General features: G+C 48.6%; 1 protein-coding gene across 4 annotated transcripts in view; it reads left to right on the top strand.

Annotated features, from left to right (window-relative positions):
• Window positions 1–5,543: 5,543 nt before the first annotated feature.
• The window catches only part of TNNI3K (TNNI3 interacting kinase), a 308,028-nt gene continuing 294,776 nt past the window's right edge, over window positions 5,544–18,795 (top strand). For 2 of the 4 annotated variants that reach the window (XM_063939083.1, XM_063939082.1), the window contains exons 1-2: window positions 5,544–5,689; window positions 10,858–10,966. In XM_063939083.1, the coding sequence (XP_063795153.1) occupies window positions 5,650–5,689; window positions 10,858–10,966 (149 nt within the window). In that variant the 5' untranslated portion in view covers window positions 5,544–5,649. The remainder of the gene's footprint in view (window positions 5,690–10,857; window positions 10,967–18,795) is intronic. The other 2 variants (XM_063939084.1, XM_063939081.1) reach the window with 1 other exon arrangement.

Raw genomic sequence — 18,795 nt, 5'->3', positions numbered from 1 at the left:
TGAGTCTATTCTACCTATTTTAGGTATGAAAAATTAGAATATAATTTTTCCAGGGTTTACTCCTTAAGATCATTAAAATAACACACAGAATACAAATAATACTAACAGATATCCAAAGTAACCTAATAACATTCCAGTAACTCTTACATCTCCTTCATCAGGACGCATCACACAACACGATTCTCCCGTGTACAGAACTTAGATCTCTTGTGTGGGTAATCACTGGTAAAATAAACTCTAATCAGTTGTAGAGTGAAATTTAACGAGCTTGCTTTTCTAAATTATTTATTGAATTAGTGCAACGCTGTAAGAGCAAACATGCTAAATGGAATGACAATTCCTGATTATGTAATTGGAAATCTGAATTGGTCACCCCTGACTGCTGCAGTCTGTTCCTGAAGCTCTTGTGATGTCTGCGGATGTTGGCAATCGATCATTCAGCTCCAGGGAAGAAGTGCCACTATTGGGGTAGTGGGTAGCATTGCTGCCTCATAGCCCTGAGGTCTTGGGTTCAGTTCCCACCAAGGCCCCATCTGTGTGGAGTTTGTATGTGATGCAATCTTCAAGTTCCACTTTTGATTCTCCAGTCTCTCTTTATAACCCCAAAAGAAAACTCACCCATGTCCCATTATTTTTCATTTAATTTACACCTGCTATAAATGTAGATTTTCATGTGCAAGTTGTATCTGCACAGCGGGAATGCTGCCAGTTTCTGCCTAGAACCAATCAGTGGAGCCCAAACATTCACTAGGGAATAACGGTGTCGCTGCGGCACTTTGCAGCTATTGACTTGGTTGGCTGATTACCGGTTCTTAACATTTCTGCCCGCACTGTGTGTAGGTGTGACCTCATATGTCTGACGGCCTTCCACGTCTGTGCAGGAAGTCTTTGATTGGCCGGTGACATTGTAAGGAGTAAAAGACCACTCACTTTCTCGTAGGGGTGGGAAGAGTTGTCACTGCAACAGCATGGAAACATCAGCAGCGGTAGCCAAACTCGCTCCCCTCGTGGCTTTATCTCCCCCAAGACTTGTGGATTTTTAGTATGTAACCAGTGTCGGACTGGGGCATGAAGGGCCCACCGGGGAATGCCGTTATAGGGGCCTATGTCTGGGGGTGTGGCCAGTCTTCAGAAGGGGCGTGGTCAGCTGCCACAAAGATTTAGCTGATCATTAGAGAGTAAATAGAATAGTAAAGTATATTAAATACTACTAGCACATGCATGATAACGTACCAGATTCATCATACCTCCCAACTTTTCAGGGTCGGAAATTGGGACCGTCGTGCGGCGGAGCCGCACGCGACCAGAAAAGGGGTGTGGACTCGTCTGGTGGGGGCGTGGCTTCCGATTGGTGGCCGTGGTCACCCGATGTCGACCTGCTTTTCTTCACTTTGGGGGCGTGCCCAGCGCTCCCCGAGCAGCTGGGCAGCCCCCTTCTCCCCTCCTAGCACTGAATACATGCCGTGCGCACACATGTATTCAGAGATTACTCGCTGCTTTGCAGAGGAGAGCAGCGGGTGATCAAAGCCTCCCCCAGCTGCCACCCGCCCACGGGACACTGCGACTCGCGGGTGGGACATCGGGACAGTGACCGAATAGCGGGACTGTCCCGCTGAAATCGGGACAGTTGGGAGGTATGGATTAATAACCTCAATGCACTGTCCTCTGCAGTATAAGGTACCATATGTATAATGTAGAATACAAGTGCGCAGTCTGGAACCTGATCCCTAGAAAAGGAGGTGGGCCTCCAGGCAATGGGCCTACCGGGGGTTGCCAAATTGGTTGCCATGGAGTAGCCGTTAGGCTACTATGGGTAAATGCCATCTTCAGATGATGTTAGTTGACGGGGCAAGCACTAAAATGTGAAGCAATCTGGAGCTTGATAAATCTGACCGCATCTGCGGCTACTGTCAGAAAGGGAGGGACTGTGGCAGATATGGACGTACGCGCTGCCGTCCCTTCTTCTCACATCCTGGGGACGCTTAATATTTGCGTATTACCCCCAAAAACAAGTGGAATATCCCACAAATATTCTTTATTAATAAATAGACCTATATGGGGTATATTTACTAAAGTGTGGATTTTTAGAAGTGGGGATGTTGCCAACCAATCAGATTCTAGTTCTTATCTTCTAGAAGGTGCTAGATGAATGATAAGTAGAATCTGATTGGTTGCTAGGGACAACATCCACACTTCTAAAAAAAACTCCCACTTTAGTACATTTACCCCTTAGTGTGCACGTATTTCATCCACAAACACAGTATAATGGGAGACGGTAATGTTACAGCAACCTGACTGTAGCCCCTGCTTTCTTTCTTGTGTACTTACCAAAACAAATCAGAACATCTGATTAATTGTGGTGTGTTCCAGCCTCTGTTTCCAGGTGCTTTTATTATTGCCCCAAATAAATTCTGTAACATCATGTCCAGGGTTTGACTGCCCCACAGGGGTACAGAGGAAACCCCTGATGGGCCCCACGGCCTTGCCCCACCTCCTGTAGGGATCAGGTTCTAGACTGTGCACTTGAAATGGGATCCGGATTGAAAGTGGACAGTAACTAGGTCGACAATGTCTAGGTCGACCACTATTGGTCGACAGTTACTAGGTCGACAGGGTGTCTAGGTTAACAGGGTCTTTAGGTCGACATGTTCTAGGTCGACAGGTCAAAAGGTCGACATGAGTTTTTCACAATTTTTTTCTTTTTTTGAACCTTTTCATACTTAACGATCCACGTGGACTACGATTGGAACGGTAATCTGTGCCGAGCGAAGCGGCAGCGGAGCAAAGGCACCATGCCCGAAGCGAGGGGACGCGGTGCACTAATTGGGGTTCTCGGTCACTCTACGAAGAAAACGACACCAAAATAACATTAAAAACTCATGTTGACCTGTCGACCTAGAACATGTCGACCTAAAGACCCTGTTGACCTAGACACCCTGTCGACCTAGTTACTGTCGACCAATAGTGGTCGACCTAGACATTGTCGACCTAGTTACTGTCGACTTTCAATACCACACCCACTTGAAATATGCATTATACATATGCTACGTTATACTACACAGGACTATGGTGTATTTTCTACAGTGCATTACTCTTATTAATCTGGTACATTATCATGCATGCATTAGCAGTATGTACTGAGGTCTGGCGCTACTTGCTCAGCAAAAGTATGCAGAGCAGAAAGGCGCCGGGCTGGAGGGGCGCTCTACCTGCTCTGCACATAACCTATACCCTAGCACAGCCCCTGTATTTACTATATATATGTATCAAGGAGTCCAGACCATGCACACTCTAATGTTTAGCCAAACCTCTGTGGAGGCTGGCCACACCCCTAAGCATGGGCCACACCCCTAAGCATGTTTCGGGCATTTTCCTGATGGGCCCTTTATGCCCCAATCCAACACTGATCATGTCCCATTAATCCATGAAAGCATATTCATTAAATATACTGGTAGGTTAATTGGGTGTGTATTACATGAGCGGCGGTCAGGAGACCACCGGTCATTATTCCGACGCCAGCATCCCGGCAGCGGAATAACAGTGGGGGGGTGAGTGCAAGAAGCCCCTTGAGCGCTTCTACTGGTTCTATTCCCACTCCCAGTTGCCACGGGTTCTATTCCCACTCTATGGGTGTCTTGGACACCCACGAGTGGAAATAGTCCCTGTTGGTCGGCATGTCGACCGTCGGGATAGTGAGGGGGCGGGATGTAGGGGGAGGTCATGTGACCGCCAGTTACATAACTACATCCCGGTTAAATGGCTCACAACAAATATTAACCCTAGAGTGAATGTGTGCGTGTACATGTGATAGGGAATATAGGGGGTCATTCCGAGTTCATCTACGATCATTCACACTGACATGCGGGGGGACGCCCAGCACAGGGCTAGCCCGTCCCGCATGTCAGTCCGCCCCCCCCCCCCCCCCCCCCCGCAGAAGTGCAAAGGCATCGCACAGCGGCGATGCCTTTGCACTTCAAGAGTAGCTCCCGGCCAGCGCAGCTTTAGCGTGCTGGCCGGGAGCTACTCATCGCTCCCCGGCCCGCAGCGGCTGCGTGTGACGTCATGCAGCAGTGGCGGCCCACCCCCCCGTTCGATCCGGCTACACCTGCGTTTGCCGGACCGCTCCCACGAAACGGCGGCCAAACGCCGCTGTTCTGCCCGCTCTCGTCCAGCGATCGCCTCTGCCTGTCAGTCAGGCAGAGGTGATCACAGCCCTGCTACGGCCTTCGGCCGTCTGGCATGTGCAGTAGGGACCCGTTCGCTCGGCTGCGACAAAAAGCAGCGAGCGAACGGGTCAGAATGACCCCCATAGAGTGTAAGCTCCACTGGGGCTGATGTGAATGGCCAAAATATTCTGTGTAAAGCGCTGTGGAATATGTGTGCGCTATGTAAATAACTGGTAATAATAATGGGGGTAATTCTGAGTCGATCGCAGCAGGAACTTTGTTAGCAGTTGGGTAAAACCATGTGCACTGCAGGGGAGGCAGATGTAACATGTGCAGAGAGAGATAGATTTGGGTGGGGTGTGTTCAATCTGAAATCTAAATTGCAGTGTAAAAACAAAGCAGCCAGTATTTACCCTGCACAGAAACAAAATAACCCACCCAAATCTAACTCTCTCTGCACATGTTACATCTGCCCCCCCTGCAGTGCACATGGTTTTGCCCAACTTCTAACAAAGTTCCTGCTGCGATCGACTCAGAATTACCCCCTTTGTTGTATATTGGTTATAAAGATCAGATGAGTGTTATGTCACACTAATGTAAAAAAAAAGAAAAGTTTATTTTAAGAGGTTCCCAAACTGACATCAGAGCGCAGTAATCTTACGGCGGCTTCTGGAACGTAGATTTCTCATCTTTACAGCCTGACGTGTTATTGCAATCTTACATTTATGTGATTAGTTTAGAAAACAGATCTTTCCAGAGCATCATCTTTATTCCTCATCTAAGTATATGCAAATATAGCGCTGGACAGAAATGTAAATATCTTCGGATGGGTGTAAGACGCCATCCCCGCCGCAGACACAAAGCATCTGTTGTACCTGAATACATATTATTAATATTCTAATGATACAATAACGGAGCTCCAGCTGTGTGATTTATTGTATGCTGCGATCTACGCCGCCAGTCCTTCTGATTGAAGCGCAGAAGCCCTTCGCCCCGGTGTACATCACTTCTTCTTGTCATTAAATGAATGTAAAGTAGGTCAGTTATTAAGCTGAATGATGCAGAGATTAATTGCAAGCGCTGATGGAAAGTCTTGTTCTGCGGCATCTAAGGTGACACCGGCCTGATGTTTATTATCCGAAATAAAATTTGTGTTGACAATTCTGTAAGAATACTAATCGTTATTTTCTTATTATCCTCCCCGCCCCACCCGTTTGGTTGCGAGAAAACATCCAGCAATTGAATCAGTTTGAAGTTGTGCGTAGTTGTAAGTTTTACATAAACTGATTACTTACCGCCATTGTTTCACAGCTGATAGCGCGCAGCACTTGCTCTGTCATTGTTGTGTGACATTCCATTTACTGAGCGGGTTTATTTTTAGCTAGGGGGCAATGAAAGAGTGCGCTAGCTGTTGGGACATTGTTCTTGCAGAGTGGATTGCATTGCAGGGAGCTCTGGGCGGAGAGGAGACAATACTAAAGATATGGGGAATTATAAATCTAGACCGAGCCAGACTTGCACGGGTAACGTACCCTGTATGTGTGTTTTTGTCGGTGGTATTAGCATTTGGCGCGGAGTTGTAGTTCTCATTAGAAGTGAGTGTAACTGTCTGACCTTATAGTTCCTCTTTGTGGAGCCCCCCCCCCCTCCCTCCCCTCTTTCCTTTTTGGCTTTAATTATTTCCAGGTTATTCTATTATCCTTTCTGCAGATCTGGAGAGTATTTGGCTTATCCCAACTGAGCTACAGATGTAGCCATTCTCATCGTACTGCGATGCGGCATGCTGCATGGCGCGCAAGGCTGCAACTATTCGCAGAAGCGATCGCCAGTTGCGAAAAGTCGCAGCCCAGCACGCCATGCAGCAAGCAAAGATGAGCATGTCTCCGTCTGTATAACGTTATGATGTAAGCGCCTTTTTGGCATGCAGTTTGTACCGTCCATGCGCAGAAGATAGTGTTACGCATCCGTCCCTGCGTAGATTTCCTCGCATGTTGCGTTTAGGACCCCTTATGCTTAGAGAGGCGTGATGGGGGCGACTGTGTGTGCCAGCGATGGGCACGTATACTAAAGAGCGCGTTCACAGGAATGCGACTCACGCGGGCACATCACAGACTGTAAGAGGCGTAGCGTTGCACGTGGGAAATATGCACTGAGGATGGCGACAGTCGGCAGCCGCTTCTGATTGGCTGGTGGCGCCTTGATCCCTCCCATGGCGTGTCTGCTGAAATGCGCTCATATTATAGAGCTGATATTCGCAATAGGTCAGCGGCACAGAGGCAGATTCCCATGACAGTTCTCTTAAAGGGGCAGATGTTTGTTTTGTATTTAATTGAAATTTATTAGTGCTTATGTTTAGTGTTTAATTCTGTATTTAATTGTCTTATACATGAAATATTCAACTTATTATTTGTTAATGACACTGCCATGAAATAAACAGACTGATTTATGTATGCGATACGTCGTTAAGGTATTATATTGTGTGAGAAATGTATATTGTAACTAACCGCATCAAACCACATCTCCTGGTGTAAACCATATAGTGTTCTCACCTGGCGTCAGCCTGGCTCATATTCCACTGTTCATTTCTGATATGCCGCATTGTAGCCTACGGGCTACTTTCCTCGCACTTTTCTGGGACAGGCAATGGCCATTAGCACATACATGGGGACAGATATATCAAACATTGGAGAGAGATAAAGTACCAACCAATCAGATCCTATCTGCCACGGTACAGGCTGTGTGGTAGACGTATGAACTGATCGTATGGGGGGGTCATTTCCGAGTTGATGGCTCGCTAGCTAGTTTTAGCAGCCGTGCAAACGCTATGCCGCCGCCCACTGGGGAGTGAATTTTAGCTTTGCAGAAGTGCGAACGCTTGTGCAGCCGAGATCTGCAAAAACAGTTTGTGCAGTTTCAGAGCAGCTCTGAACCTACTCAGCGCTTGCGATCACTTCAGCCTATTTGACGTCACACACCCGCCCAGCGAACGCCCAGCCACACCTGCGTTTTTTCGGTCAGCGGTTGACCGAAAGTAACCTCACCGCTGACCGCAAAGTTCCCACCATTGGATACAATGGAGCGCATAGGCGCTACATTGTATCTCTGCCGTGTGCAGCCTCACAGACACTACAGGAGCACACAGCCAATCAGGAGAGTGCCACGATGTGGCGCTCCCTGATTGGCTGAAGGGACCCTCTTTGACAGGAGTCAGGGGGGGTCCTGGCAGTCGTGGAAAGGGGTCCCATGTGTAAACATGGGACTCCTTTCAGTGCGTGGTCAGGTTTCCGTTTTTTTTTCTCCAAGTACGTGGATTATACAAAGAACAGAAGATACACTGGATTATGTGAGTATAATTTTTTTCACAGGTACCCCGAGGATTCTACATGGAGAAGAGGACCGAGCCTCATGTGAACATAGGTAAGTATGTATGTTTGGAGGTGTGCATGTATGTAATAAACTTATACTGTCACGGTGTGTGTGTCCTGTTTTTTGTTGGGTATTTTTTTAGTAGTATTACTACAGGTACCAGCGGGCCCGGTTTTCCACCACAATGCTGGTACTTGTGGTTCTCCAAGTACCAGCTTGCGGGGGAGGCTTGCTGGGATTTGTAGTACTGCTACTAAAAACAATATTCTCATTTTTTTCACAAGGCTATCAGCCCCCCATCCGCCGCCCTTGGATGGGGGGGGGGGGGGGGGGCAGACTCGGGCTTCCCCCCTGGCCCTTGGGTGGCTGGAGGGGGGGACCCCTTGATTTAAGGGGTTCCCACTCCCCCAGGGTACCCTGGCCAGGGGTGACTAGTTGGGTATGTAATGCCAGGGCCGCCGAGACCACAATAAAAGTGTCCCCCGGCTGTGGCATTATGTACCTGGCTAGTGGAGCCCGGTGCTGGTTTTGGAAATACGGGGGACCCCTACGCTTTTTGTCCCCCGTATGTTTTGAACCAGGACCAGGCGCAGAGCCCGGTGCTGGTTGATGAAATATAAGGGAACCCCTATAATTTTTTAACCCATATTTTGTCAACCAGGACCGGCTCAAAGAGCCCGAGGCTGGTTTTGCTTAGGAGGGGGGACCCCACGCATTTTTTTAATCAAAATTTAACACTTTACCACCCCTTCCCACTGATAAACATGCACGGATCTCACGGATCCATGCATGCCTATCAGAACACGGTAAAAAAAAGCAGGTCTATTTTAAAACTGCTTTTTTTACGATTTGTATTTATTCACGGCAGTGTTTGGCTATTGCCGGCAGTGTTTGTGAAATACAAATTTTAGTAAATGACCGAGTTCTATCAAATAACAGGCGTATTTGACCGATGGTGTATTCATTCGTATTTTTTTCTTTGACTTAAAAAAAAAAAAATACGAATGCCCTCATCACTGCCGAGATTTTAGTTTAGTAAATTACCGAGATGACACTTAGAACAAAAAACGCAAAATCGGCCAAAATCGGGATCTTAGTAAATATGCCCCCAAGAGTGCTAAAACTCATAAGGAGAACAAGAGTTCAGGCAATCCTCATTGCTCTGGACTGGCCAAGAAAGGCTTGGTATGCGGATCTTCTGGATCTTCTGCTAGAAGAGCCGAGGCCTCTTCCTAGTCGGGAGGACCTGCTGCAATAGGGGCCATTCGCTTATCAAGACTTACCACAGCTACGTTTGACGGCATGGAGGTTGAATGCCAGATATTGGCTCGGAAGGGCATTCCAAACAAGGTTATTCCTACCCTGATACAGGCTAGGAAAGGAGTAACGTCAAAGCATTACAATCGCATTTGGAAAAAGTATGTGTCTTGATGTGAATCCAAGAAGTTTCCTACGGTGGACTTTAAACTTGGACGATTTCTCCTCTTCCTCCAAGCAGGTGTGGATATGGGCCTGAGATTAGGTTCTGTAAAGGTCCAGATTTCGGCCCTATCCATTTTCTTCCAGAAACAGTTGGCTGCCCTCCCTGAGGTTCAGACCTCTTTGAAGGGAGTTCTGCACATCCAACCTCCTTTTGTGCCGCCTTGGTGTTGCAGTTCCTCCAGTCGGACTAGTTTGAGCCTCTACAGGAGTTTGAGGTAAGTTTCTCACGTGGGAGGCTGTCACTTTGTTGGCCTTGGCTTCTGCTAGACGTGTGTCTGAGTTGGGGGTTTTGTCATGTAAAAGCCCATACTTGATCTTCCATGAAGATAGAGCTGAGCTCCGGACACGTCTGTAGTTCCTTCCGAAGGTTGTGTCAGCATTTCATATCAACCAACCTATTGTGGTGCCAGTTGCTACTGACTCCTCAGTTTCATCAAAGTCCTTGGATGTTGTAAGGGCTCTGAAAATCTTTGTGAAGAGGACTGCTCGTCACAGAAAATCGGACTCTCTGTTTGTCCTGTATGATCCCAAGAAACTTGGGTATCCTGCTTCTAAGCAGACGATCTCTTGCTGGATCAGGTTCACTATCCAGCATGCATATTCTACGGCAGGATTGCCATGTCCTACGTCTGTTAAGGCCCACTCTACTCGTAAGGTGGGTTCTTCCTGGGCGGCTGCCCGGGGTGTCTTGGCTTTACAGCTTTGCCGAGCGACTACTTGGTCTGGGTCGAACACGTTTGCAAAGTTCTACAAGTTCGATACTTTGGCCTCTGAGGATCTGATGTTTGGTCAATCAGTTCTGCAGTAGCCTCCCCACTCTCCCTCCCATTCTGGGAGCTTTGGTACATCCCCATGGTACTAATGTGGACCCCAGCATCCTCAAGGACGTAAGAGAAAATAGGATTTTAATTACCTACCGGTAAATCCTTTTCTCGTAGTCTATAGAGGATGCTGGGCGCCCGCCCAGCGCTCCGTTATCCTGCAGTGGTTCTTTGTTTCAGTACTGCTTTGTTCTTAGTTAAGTACTGCATTTCTTTACTGGGTTCAGTAATGTTTCAGCTGTTGCTGATTTTTCAGGCTAGTTAGCCTGGTTTGCCTTGTATGTGTGAGCTGGTATGAATCTCTCCACTATCTGTGTATTTCCTTCTCTCGAAGTATGTCCGTCTCCTCGGGCACAGTTTCTAGACTGAGTCTGGTAGGAGGGGCATAGAGGGAGGGGCCAGCCCACACTCTCAAACTCTTAAAGTGCAAATGGCTCCTAGTGGACCAGTCTATACCCCATGGTACTAATGTGAACCCCAGTATCCTCTACGGACTACGAGAAAAGGATTTACCGGTAGGTAATTAAAATCCTATTTTTATAGCCTTCCCGTACTTTATACGTTATCTTTATTTTCAAGTCCTCAGTCATCTGCCTGCAGGATCCTGTGGAAGCAATGGCAGTCATCTCAGGTATTTGACGGATGAGAGAATTTATCCAACTCAGGAAACTGTCTTCTCTTGTCTTAATTTAAGGCCTAACAAGTCAATCAAGCTTTCAGGCCTTAAAAATCCACTGGGAGGGTGCCCAAACCTTTGCCCAATCCACATTCCGGGCGTTATTCATTCAATCGGCTCAAAATAGCAAATAAATGATAATTTAGTTGTGAATTACGATCTGCAGAAAAATAACGCGTTTCAGTGTGTACCCTGCAGAGGTTGCGCTAATTGAAGAGGTTCAGTGAAACGTGCAGTTTGACCCGGGGTGCCTAAACTTTTGCATGCGGCTGTAAGCCGAAACGGCAGAAAGTTATTATAGCTATAATTTTCTGTTATCACATCGTTAATCTCTATTTTATTACAGATGAGTGGAAGAAGAAAGTAACCGAGTCCTATGCCGTTATTGTAGAAAGGCTAGAGGATGACCTTCAGATTAAAGAGGTGGAACGAGCAGACCTTCAGTTGGTTTTCAGGTAAAGGCAACGTATAATATCTTCTTTTTTAATGTTTATTTACGGTTAAACCAAATCCCATTGTTTTAGTTGCTGAAGCTCTTGTTTTAGCTGCGTCTGCTCACAAATGAGACTTTTTATCCTGTAGGGATAGGTGCATATAAATTTTAATGTTGTGCAGTATATCACAGGCACGCAGGAGCAGATTAATTGGCTGGGGAACTTACAAGACAATTCCTCTTCTTATCTCAAGGCTACCGAGTAACAGAGAGGTTAATGCGCAGTCTACATACAGACCTTGACATGCCTCATTCCAGAGGCGCAGAGCAGCGAGGCAGATTCTGCAGCATATGTGGAGTTTTACAGGATATAATTCCTCTTTATTCCACTATAAATGTTTAGTAACACATATTGGCTTAAGCGATTCTAAAAGCGAAACATCGTTTATCTGCATTTTTCCAGGGGGATGCTTTACTTTATTTTAATATCAGTGTCACATAAGATTCTATACATTTACAAAACCTCTTTATGCTCCACAATGGCTTACTTCCAGTTCTGGGCAATTTTTATAGCATTATGAGTCCGTAAAATGAAACAATCATTTATTATTTTTTTTGTATTTTTATTTTTATTTTATTTTTTAACGGTCACCAGGGTCGGCGCTATCAGGCGGCAAACCAAGGCAAGGTTAGGGTGCGGTTGCGCTGCTGTGACCGGCAGGTGCCGATCTTCTACTGTCTGGCACCCACCTCATCCTCCTCTGCCCAGCGTCTGGGAGGCTGGCTGGTGCTCCCTCTCCCCGCCCACTGCGGAGGTGGCTCTGGCTCTTTCCCCCAACGGCAACAGACATTCCCACACTAAATTGAATTCCCCTCTCTATTTAAGGACGTCTCTGAACACTTTTCCGTGCCAGAGTATTAGTCTCATATCCTGATCCTCCAGCGTCCGTTCGGATAGAACTCCCATAGAACTCCTAGTATACTTACTTGTGTTCCGATCGGGTCCGTGTTCCGACCTGCTCCCTTTGCACTGCTCACAGTGACTTCCTGGTTCTGATTTTGGCTTTTGTATGTTATTTTATTTACAGTTTCTTACATAGCGCAGCATATTCCGTTGCGCTTTACAACTTGGAACAACAGTAACAGTACAAAAGTAGGTAATAACAGTCAGTCAGGGCGGTAAGAGGGCCCTGCTCGCAAGCTTACAATGTATAGGGAAATAGGCATAGATACACAAGGATAGGTGCTACCTATTGCATAATGGTCCTGCCAGATTGCAATGGTTCATGGTGTGCTAATTCTGCCCATCTTTTGGTACTGCATTGCCCGCGTGGTTCTAACCTGTTGCTGATGACCACTCCAGAACTCCTCACGGTGCCCACCTTACTGTCTGCTTTTGGTTCCTCAAGAGTCCACAAGCCCCATACATTAGGAACCCAGTCAGGAGAACATGACCTGTGTATCGGTCGCAGTTAAGCCAAAACCCCCTTGAGGGGTCCCCTGGTGAAGATTAGCTCTGGTTCTACACCAGTCCTACAAGTACCATCTACATCCATATTATCCCAAGCAGGGGTTGTGACAAATAGCAGAAGTGACTATGTGACTACGATGCGAATAAGACGCTAAGTTTATGAAAACTATAAAAGTCCATATATCACTACCCGTGGTAGAACGTAACATATGGCGAGCGCAAAAAATGGGTGAAACATAGAGGGTGTATGAGGACACATCTGTATTCTAAACCACAGCTTCTTCCAAAAGACTGCTACGGTGGACTGTGCGCCAGCTGGAGTGCGCTGGAACCTAGTGAAGCTGTTGGGAGGAGTTCCAGGAGCAATTAGCAGTAAAGAGATCTCTGATATAATAAGTGTGGTCTTTCACAGATGTAGGTTTAATTATGGAATTGAATGTTCTCTTATCATTAATTAAAGCTGGCACTTTGTACGGCGGAGAATCAGCATCCGTTCTGTGTCCTGTAGACAAAGTGTTGTATACGGACTGGGGCTCTTAATCAGCATGGCCAGTGTACTTCTCGCGCACATTGATGGCTCACGTGCATGAATAGGGGGTGGGGTCCTCGCTTAAGGGGGAGTGCCACAAGTCAAGGGGAACTGGCCTTGCAGTATGCCCCCATGCAGAGCCAGATTAAGGTCGACGTGGGCCTGGAGCTGAAATGTATGAAGGGCCTATTGTGTGCTACCGTAGGGGGTGTGACCAGCACTGTGGGGGTGTGACTACTAAAGTGGTGGGATGGTCAATATGTGGCTAGCTCGATGGTGGACACACCGCCTACCTTCAACCACCTCAAATATATATATATATATATATATATATATATATATGATAATCATCCCTCTTTACAACTCGAACAAATCGTTCCTTTTACCCATGACAGCAACGAGTGATATGTGTGAGGGCGGTCTGTCGCACACTTTTTCTATACCCACCAAGCCAGCGCACGACACTTGATGTACTTCATGGGGTATGCACTGCCGACGTCAAAATGTAGACGCTGGTTATAATAATGTGACTGGGTAATGGAGAAAATTGAGTTGTGGACTTTATATGACATTCAAACAGCATCCATAAGATATGGAAAATTTGGAGACTATGGGGGACATTTACTAAGCAGTGATAAGAGCAGAGAAGTGAGCCAGTGGAGAAGTTGCCCATGGCAACCAATCAGCACTGAAGCAACATCTATAATTTGCATACTATGAAATTATACAGAGCTGCTGATTGGTTGATGGGACAACTTCTCCACTGACTCACTTCTCCGCTCTTATCACTGCTTAGTAAATGTCCCCCTCAGTCTCCAAATTTTCCATACCTTATGGATGCTGTTTGAATGTCATATAAAGACCCGATCGCTGGGCTGCGTTTTTTGCAGCCCTGTGATCAGGTAGTTGCCACCTACAGGGGAGGGTATTAGCTGTGTGCAGTAGCGGATCTTGCTACGGGCACACTGGATTTTTGCCCGGGGAGCCGCCTTCCGGAGGGCGCCGCCGCCATGGCAAGATCCGCTACTGTTGGTCAGTGCCCCCCGATGCTGTACTGTGAAGGAAACTAGACGCTACCTGTCTAGTTTCCCTCCGTGGAGAGGACCTTTGCTGTGCGGTGCGCGATTACGTCATTGCGCACCGCACAGCATTGTGGGACTGGCACATAGACGCTAGGGGTCATAATTGACCTCTAGTGTCTATGCGGTGCTATGGGAGAGACGTCATGACGTCTCTCCCATAGATCTGAGGAGCGGCGCCGGCGGAGGTCAGCAGCGGTCGGGAATCAGGAGCGGGGAAAGTAAGTATTAATTTATTTATTTTTGTTAGCGGCGCTACTCTACTGGGGGCACAACTCTACTGGGGGCACAACTCTACAGGGGGCATAACTGACCACGTCCCTGTATGAAGCCACGCCCCTATTTTCGCACGGGGCGCCACAAGGGCTAGAACTGGCCCTGCAGGTGTGCGATCGCATTTGTAGCAAAACTGCACAAACAATGCTCACCATGTGTCCTTGAAAAAAACACCCTGCGCGGTGTTGAAACGTCGGACTCTTCATGCTGTGGTTTTATCTATAAAACATCACTATTTGTTTAAGTCCGTGGAGTGCCGCCTGTGTTTGTCCCATGGGAACAGAGGGCTGTTTCCCACTACTACAAGCCATTCACATTGTATACTCGCAAGGAGGGCACCCCGGCCATACGTATATTACATGAGTGCCTACTGCAACACACGGATATATATATATATATATATATATATATATATATATATATATATATATATATATATATATATATATATATATATATATATATATTGAGAAGTTCAGATTATTTCTAATAAATATTTAAAATGCCAGCGTTAATATATGCTGCGGACGCACGGCGCATCTTAATACCATATACGATAAAAGTGCACTGCATGTCGCAAACACTACATCCCTTAAGAAAAAACAAGTACTCGCACACAATGTCTGAGGTCCAGCGCTCAGTGATGTATATATTTGATATTAAAAGGGTATGCATACAATATAACACATGTACAATATATATCATTCAGTTATAATGTTACAATTACACAAGAAGCAGATAGTTACAAAAGAATCCATTACAGCTACAGCCGGCATACTTTACCCTGTCCCTCAATGCACACTCCGTTCCATAACAGCATACAACAGCAACTAACTCTCTAAGTCCTAGAAACTGCCTATATCAAAACAGTGGGAGTTAACAGGTTGTTGGTTTCAGGCTCCTTCCATTGGTACAGGAGAGGGAGGTCTCTCATTCATGATGTGTCATTGGTCAGTTCATATGCAAGCAACGTCCAGCCTTGAATCAGACATCATAGGGGTTAGCCACTGGTTTCCTGCCCACATGCTTTCTTTGGAATGTTCTATCTCCTATATAATAACTCAGATCTGTGACTTTGTGATTCATTTGCTAACGCTGGGCGGAGTCACAACAGTGGGCGGAGTTAGTCAAATGAGTCACAGATCTGGCCAAATCTACAGGAGACTAGGAGCAGAAGCAGATAGTATGGGCATGGCACAGGCAGGGGTGCATATCTCCCAGCTTTCTGCAGGAGCTTTCTTCAGACAGAAGGGACACACACTCGGCGAAAAGGGGGCGTGGCTTCACGGGAGGGCCCCGTTTTCGTCAATGAGGGGGCATGCCCAGTGGTCTGTGAGCTGCTGGCATGCCCCCAGGGGCTGATTATGAGTCTGGGGGGGCCAGGGCACTTGAGACAGGGGAGCCCTATCTCATTGCTGTGCCTGCTGTGGGTTGGGGGCGTGGCCTAATCGCGGGACGCGAGGCCACGCCCCCTTACACAAATTCCGTTTTTTTGTGTTTTTTTTTTATGAAATTTTGGCCCCTCAGCTAGGGCTAAATCCAGGGGAGGTGGTCGCTCCCACCTACACACCCGCACAGGCAGAAGAAAGCAGGGAGACTGCTGCCTCCCTGCAACACCACAGACCTGCCAACACGCAGCAGCATGTGCTGACAGTAACACAATGCTGCCGTTGTTGCTGGCAGGACGGGGGGGGGGGGCTTCTGAGCTGGGACAGAGCTACTCGAGCCGGGGGGCCCCCTAAAACTGTGGGGCCAACGGTACGTACCCCCTGCCCCCCCCCCCTTAATCCGGCTCTGCTGCTGGAACCCCCCCTTAATCCATACCCCCTGATGCCCCCTCTCCCTCTGTCTCCACTATTCACCGCTGCTCTGCTAAGCAGAACAGCGAGTACAGGAGCTTTCCAACTGACCCCCCCGTTACTGCGGGACACTGCGACCCGCGGGTGGGACAGCGGGACAGACCCAAAAAAATGGGACTGTCCCGCGAAAATCGGGACATTTGGGAGGTATGGGGGTGTGTGAGGGGGTATGCCGTACAGACAGACGGGCACCGGCTCACTGTGTGCTTGACCCCCCACATCGGCATACTCAGCACGGTCTCTCTGGCGCGGAGGAGCGTCACTTTCTGGCACACTCCACGCTTCTTAGCTGCAGTTTTGTGGGGCACCTGCCGCTGTGCAGGTTCCGTACTGCCTCTGTTATCTCCAGCCCCGGCAACCCCACCGCTAGCTGCAGCGCTGCCGCACACAGTGAGGTGCGCCCAGCTCCTTCACACACTTTAGCCAGCGGGAAGCGCTGCAGAAGTCCGAGCTGCTTGCAGGCTCCGACCCCCTCCTCCCTCCAGCCGCAGCATCTCCTGGGGGCTAACCAGTCACTCCCAGTCTCCCCTTACCACAGTGCCCGGCAGCTGCGCGAGGTCTGCGGTGTGTGACTGAGGAGGGGGGGAGGGATGCGGACGGGCAGAGGAAGCAGGACTCCAGCCTAAGAGAGTCAGCCATGCCAAGTCTCCACCAGCAGCAGATCCCAACAGGTTGGAGTGGAACAGCAGCAGCCAGCAGCAGTGACTCCGGTAAGACACATCTGTCTGTCACCACTGTTTTGTCCCTAATACCAATCTCTCCCGTGCCCTGTGTTCTGTCACCCCTGGCCTTGCCCTGCCACCCTTATCCTGGCCCTGTCACCCTTATCCTGGCCCTGTAACCCTTATCCTGGCCCTGTCACCCTTATCCTGGCCCTTTCACCCTTATGTTGGCCCTGTCACCCTTATGTTGGCCCTGTCACCCTTATGCTGGCCCTGTTACCCCTATCCTGGCCCTGTTACCCCTGTGCTTGCCCTGTCAACCCTATACTGGCCCTGTCACCCCTGTCCTGTTCCTGCCACCCCTACCCTGGCCTGTCACCCCTATCCTGTCCCTGTCATTTCTGTCCTGGCCCCGTCGCCCCTGTCACCCCTGTCCTGGCCCCGTCAACCCTGTCCTGGCCCCGTCAACCCTGTCCTGACCCTGTCACCCCTGTCCTGGCCCTGTTACTGCATACCCTCCAACTACCTTTTTGGCAGGTACAGTACCCGCAGCGCCTCCAGACCTCTCCCCAATGCACCACACCTCCGCACCTTCCCCTCCACCCCTCCCCCACACGCTGTGCCTCCAGACCCCCTACACCACCCGCGGCTCCCACTCCTCCGCCCCTTCACCACCCACAGCACCTCCAGGCCCCCTCCACCATCCACCCCCTTTATATGTCTCCCCCCACACCTGCCCCCCTCCACCCGCAGCATCTGCAGACACCCTCCTCCATCCGTGGTCCCCCCCTCACCAACCCCTCCCCCACCAATGGCACCACCGCACCTGCCCCTCCACCACCAGCAGCACCTCCGGACCTCCTTCCCTATGCGCCGCACCACCCGTACCTGCCCCTCCCCTACCCATGGCGCCTGCGGACCCCTACCCCACCCCCGGCACTCCCGCACCATCCCATCCCACAGCACCTCCGGAACCCTTCACCCATCCACAACATCCCCACACCTGCCCCTCTCCCACCCATGGCACCCCTGCCCCTCCCCCACCTGCAGTGCCTCCGGACCCCTCCCCAATCTGCATCCCCCACTCCTCTGCCCCTCCCCCACCCGCAGCACCTCCCGACTCTTCCCCATCCGGGCCCCACCCCCACTTCTGCCCCCCCTCCACCTGCAGCATCTACAGACACCATCCGCAGTCCCCCCCGCACCCGCTACATTCTGTACATCGTGCCCTGCAGGTGCTGTTCACGCCATCGCAAGGGGCTGCGCCTCCTTCACCATCGCATGCCCTTTCATTGTGCAATATTTAACCACTAACAAAGGAATGCAGGCAATACTTTATATAATACAAATATTGAACCCCAGAAAGGCATGCAAGGGTTAAGGGGGCGTAGCCCCTTGCGACGGTGTGAAGAGCGCCCGTAGGGCGCGATGAAGCACCTAGTGTTCTAATAAGAGTTACTTTAGATTTCATACATTTAATTATAACTAATCGTTGCAATGTGCTACAACCTAACCACAGCTATCAAACCAACACACTCATTCCCCTGATTATTTTGACACCATGCATGACATGTTTATCTTGTTCCATTCCATTAATACATATATATCTGGTTTTACACTCTATTATATAAATACCATATAATGTCTGGTGCTTGACATGTTTAATTTAAGTGCTGTATGAAATATGTGTTGAATATATCTTTGTGGCTCTTCTGTGTGAATGCATATGCTACCATATATCGCTGTGCTCGCTGCGTGTATTCGCACACACAGCGACTCATCAGTGTGAAGTTTGTATGTGGTGTGTATGTAATATTTTTTACTTCGACAATATATATATATATAGCTCTATATATGTATATATATATTTCCAAATTAAGGGAGCACTCTCCAGTCTTCAGGTAGATCAAGGCAATTTATTCAGACCATCAGCATATAGTTTTATGTCGACGTTTCGGTCACAATTCTGACTTTT

This window comes from Pseudophryne corroboree, chromosome 9 (genome assembly GCF_028390025.1).
Source record: "Pseudophryne corroboree isolate aPseCor3 chromosome 9, aPseCor3.hap2, whole genome shotgun sequence".
Lineage (NCBI taxonomy): Eukaryota > Metazoa > Chordata > Amphibia > Anura > Myobatrachidae > Pseudophryne > Pseudophryne corroboree.
This window is presented reverse-complemented; position numbering and strand designations above follow the sequence as displayed.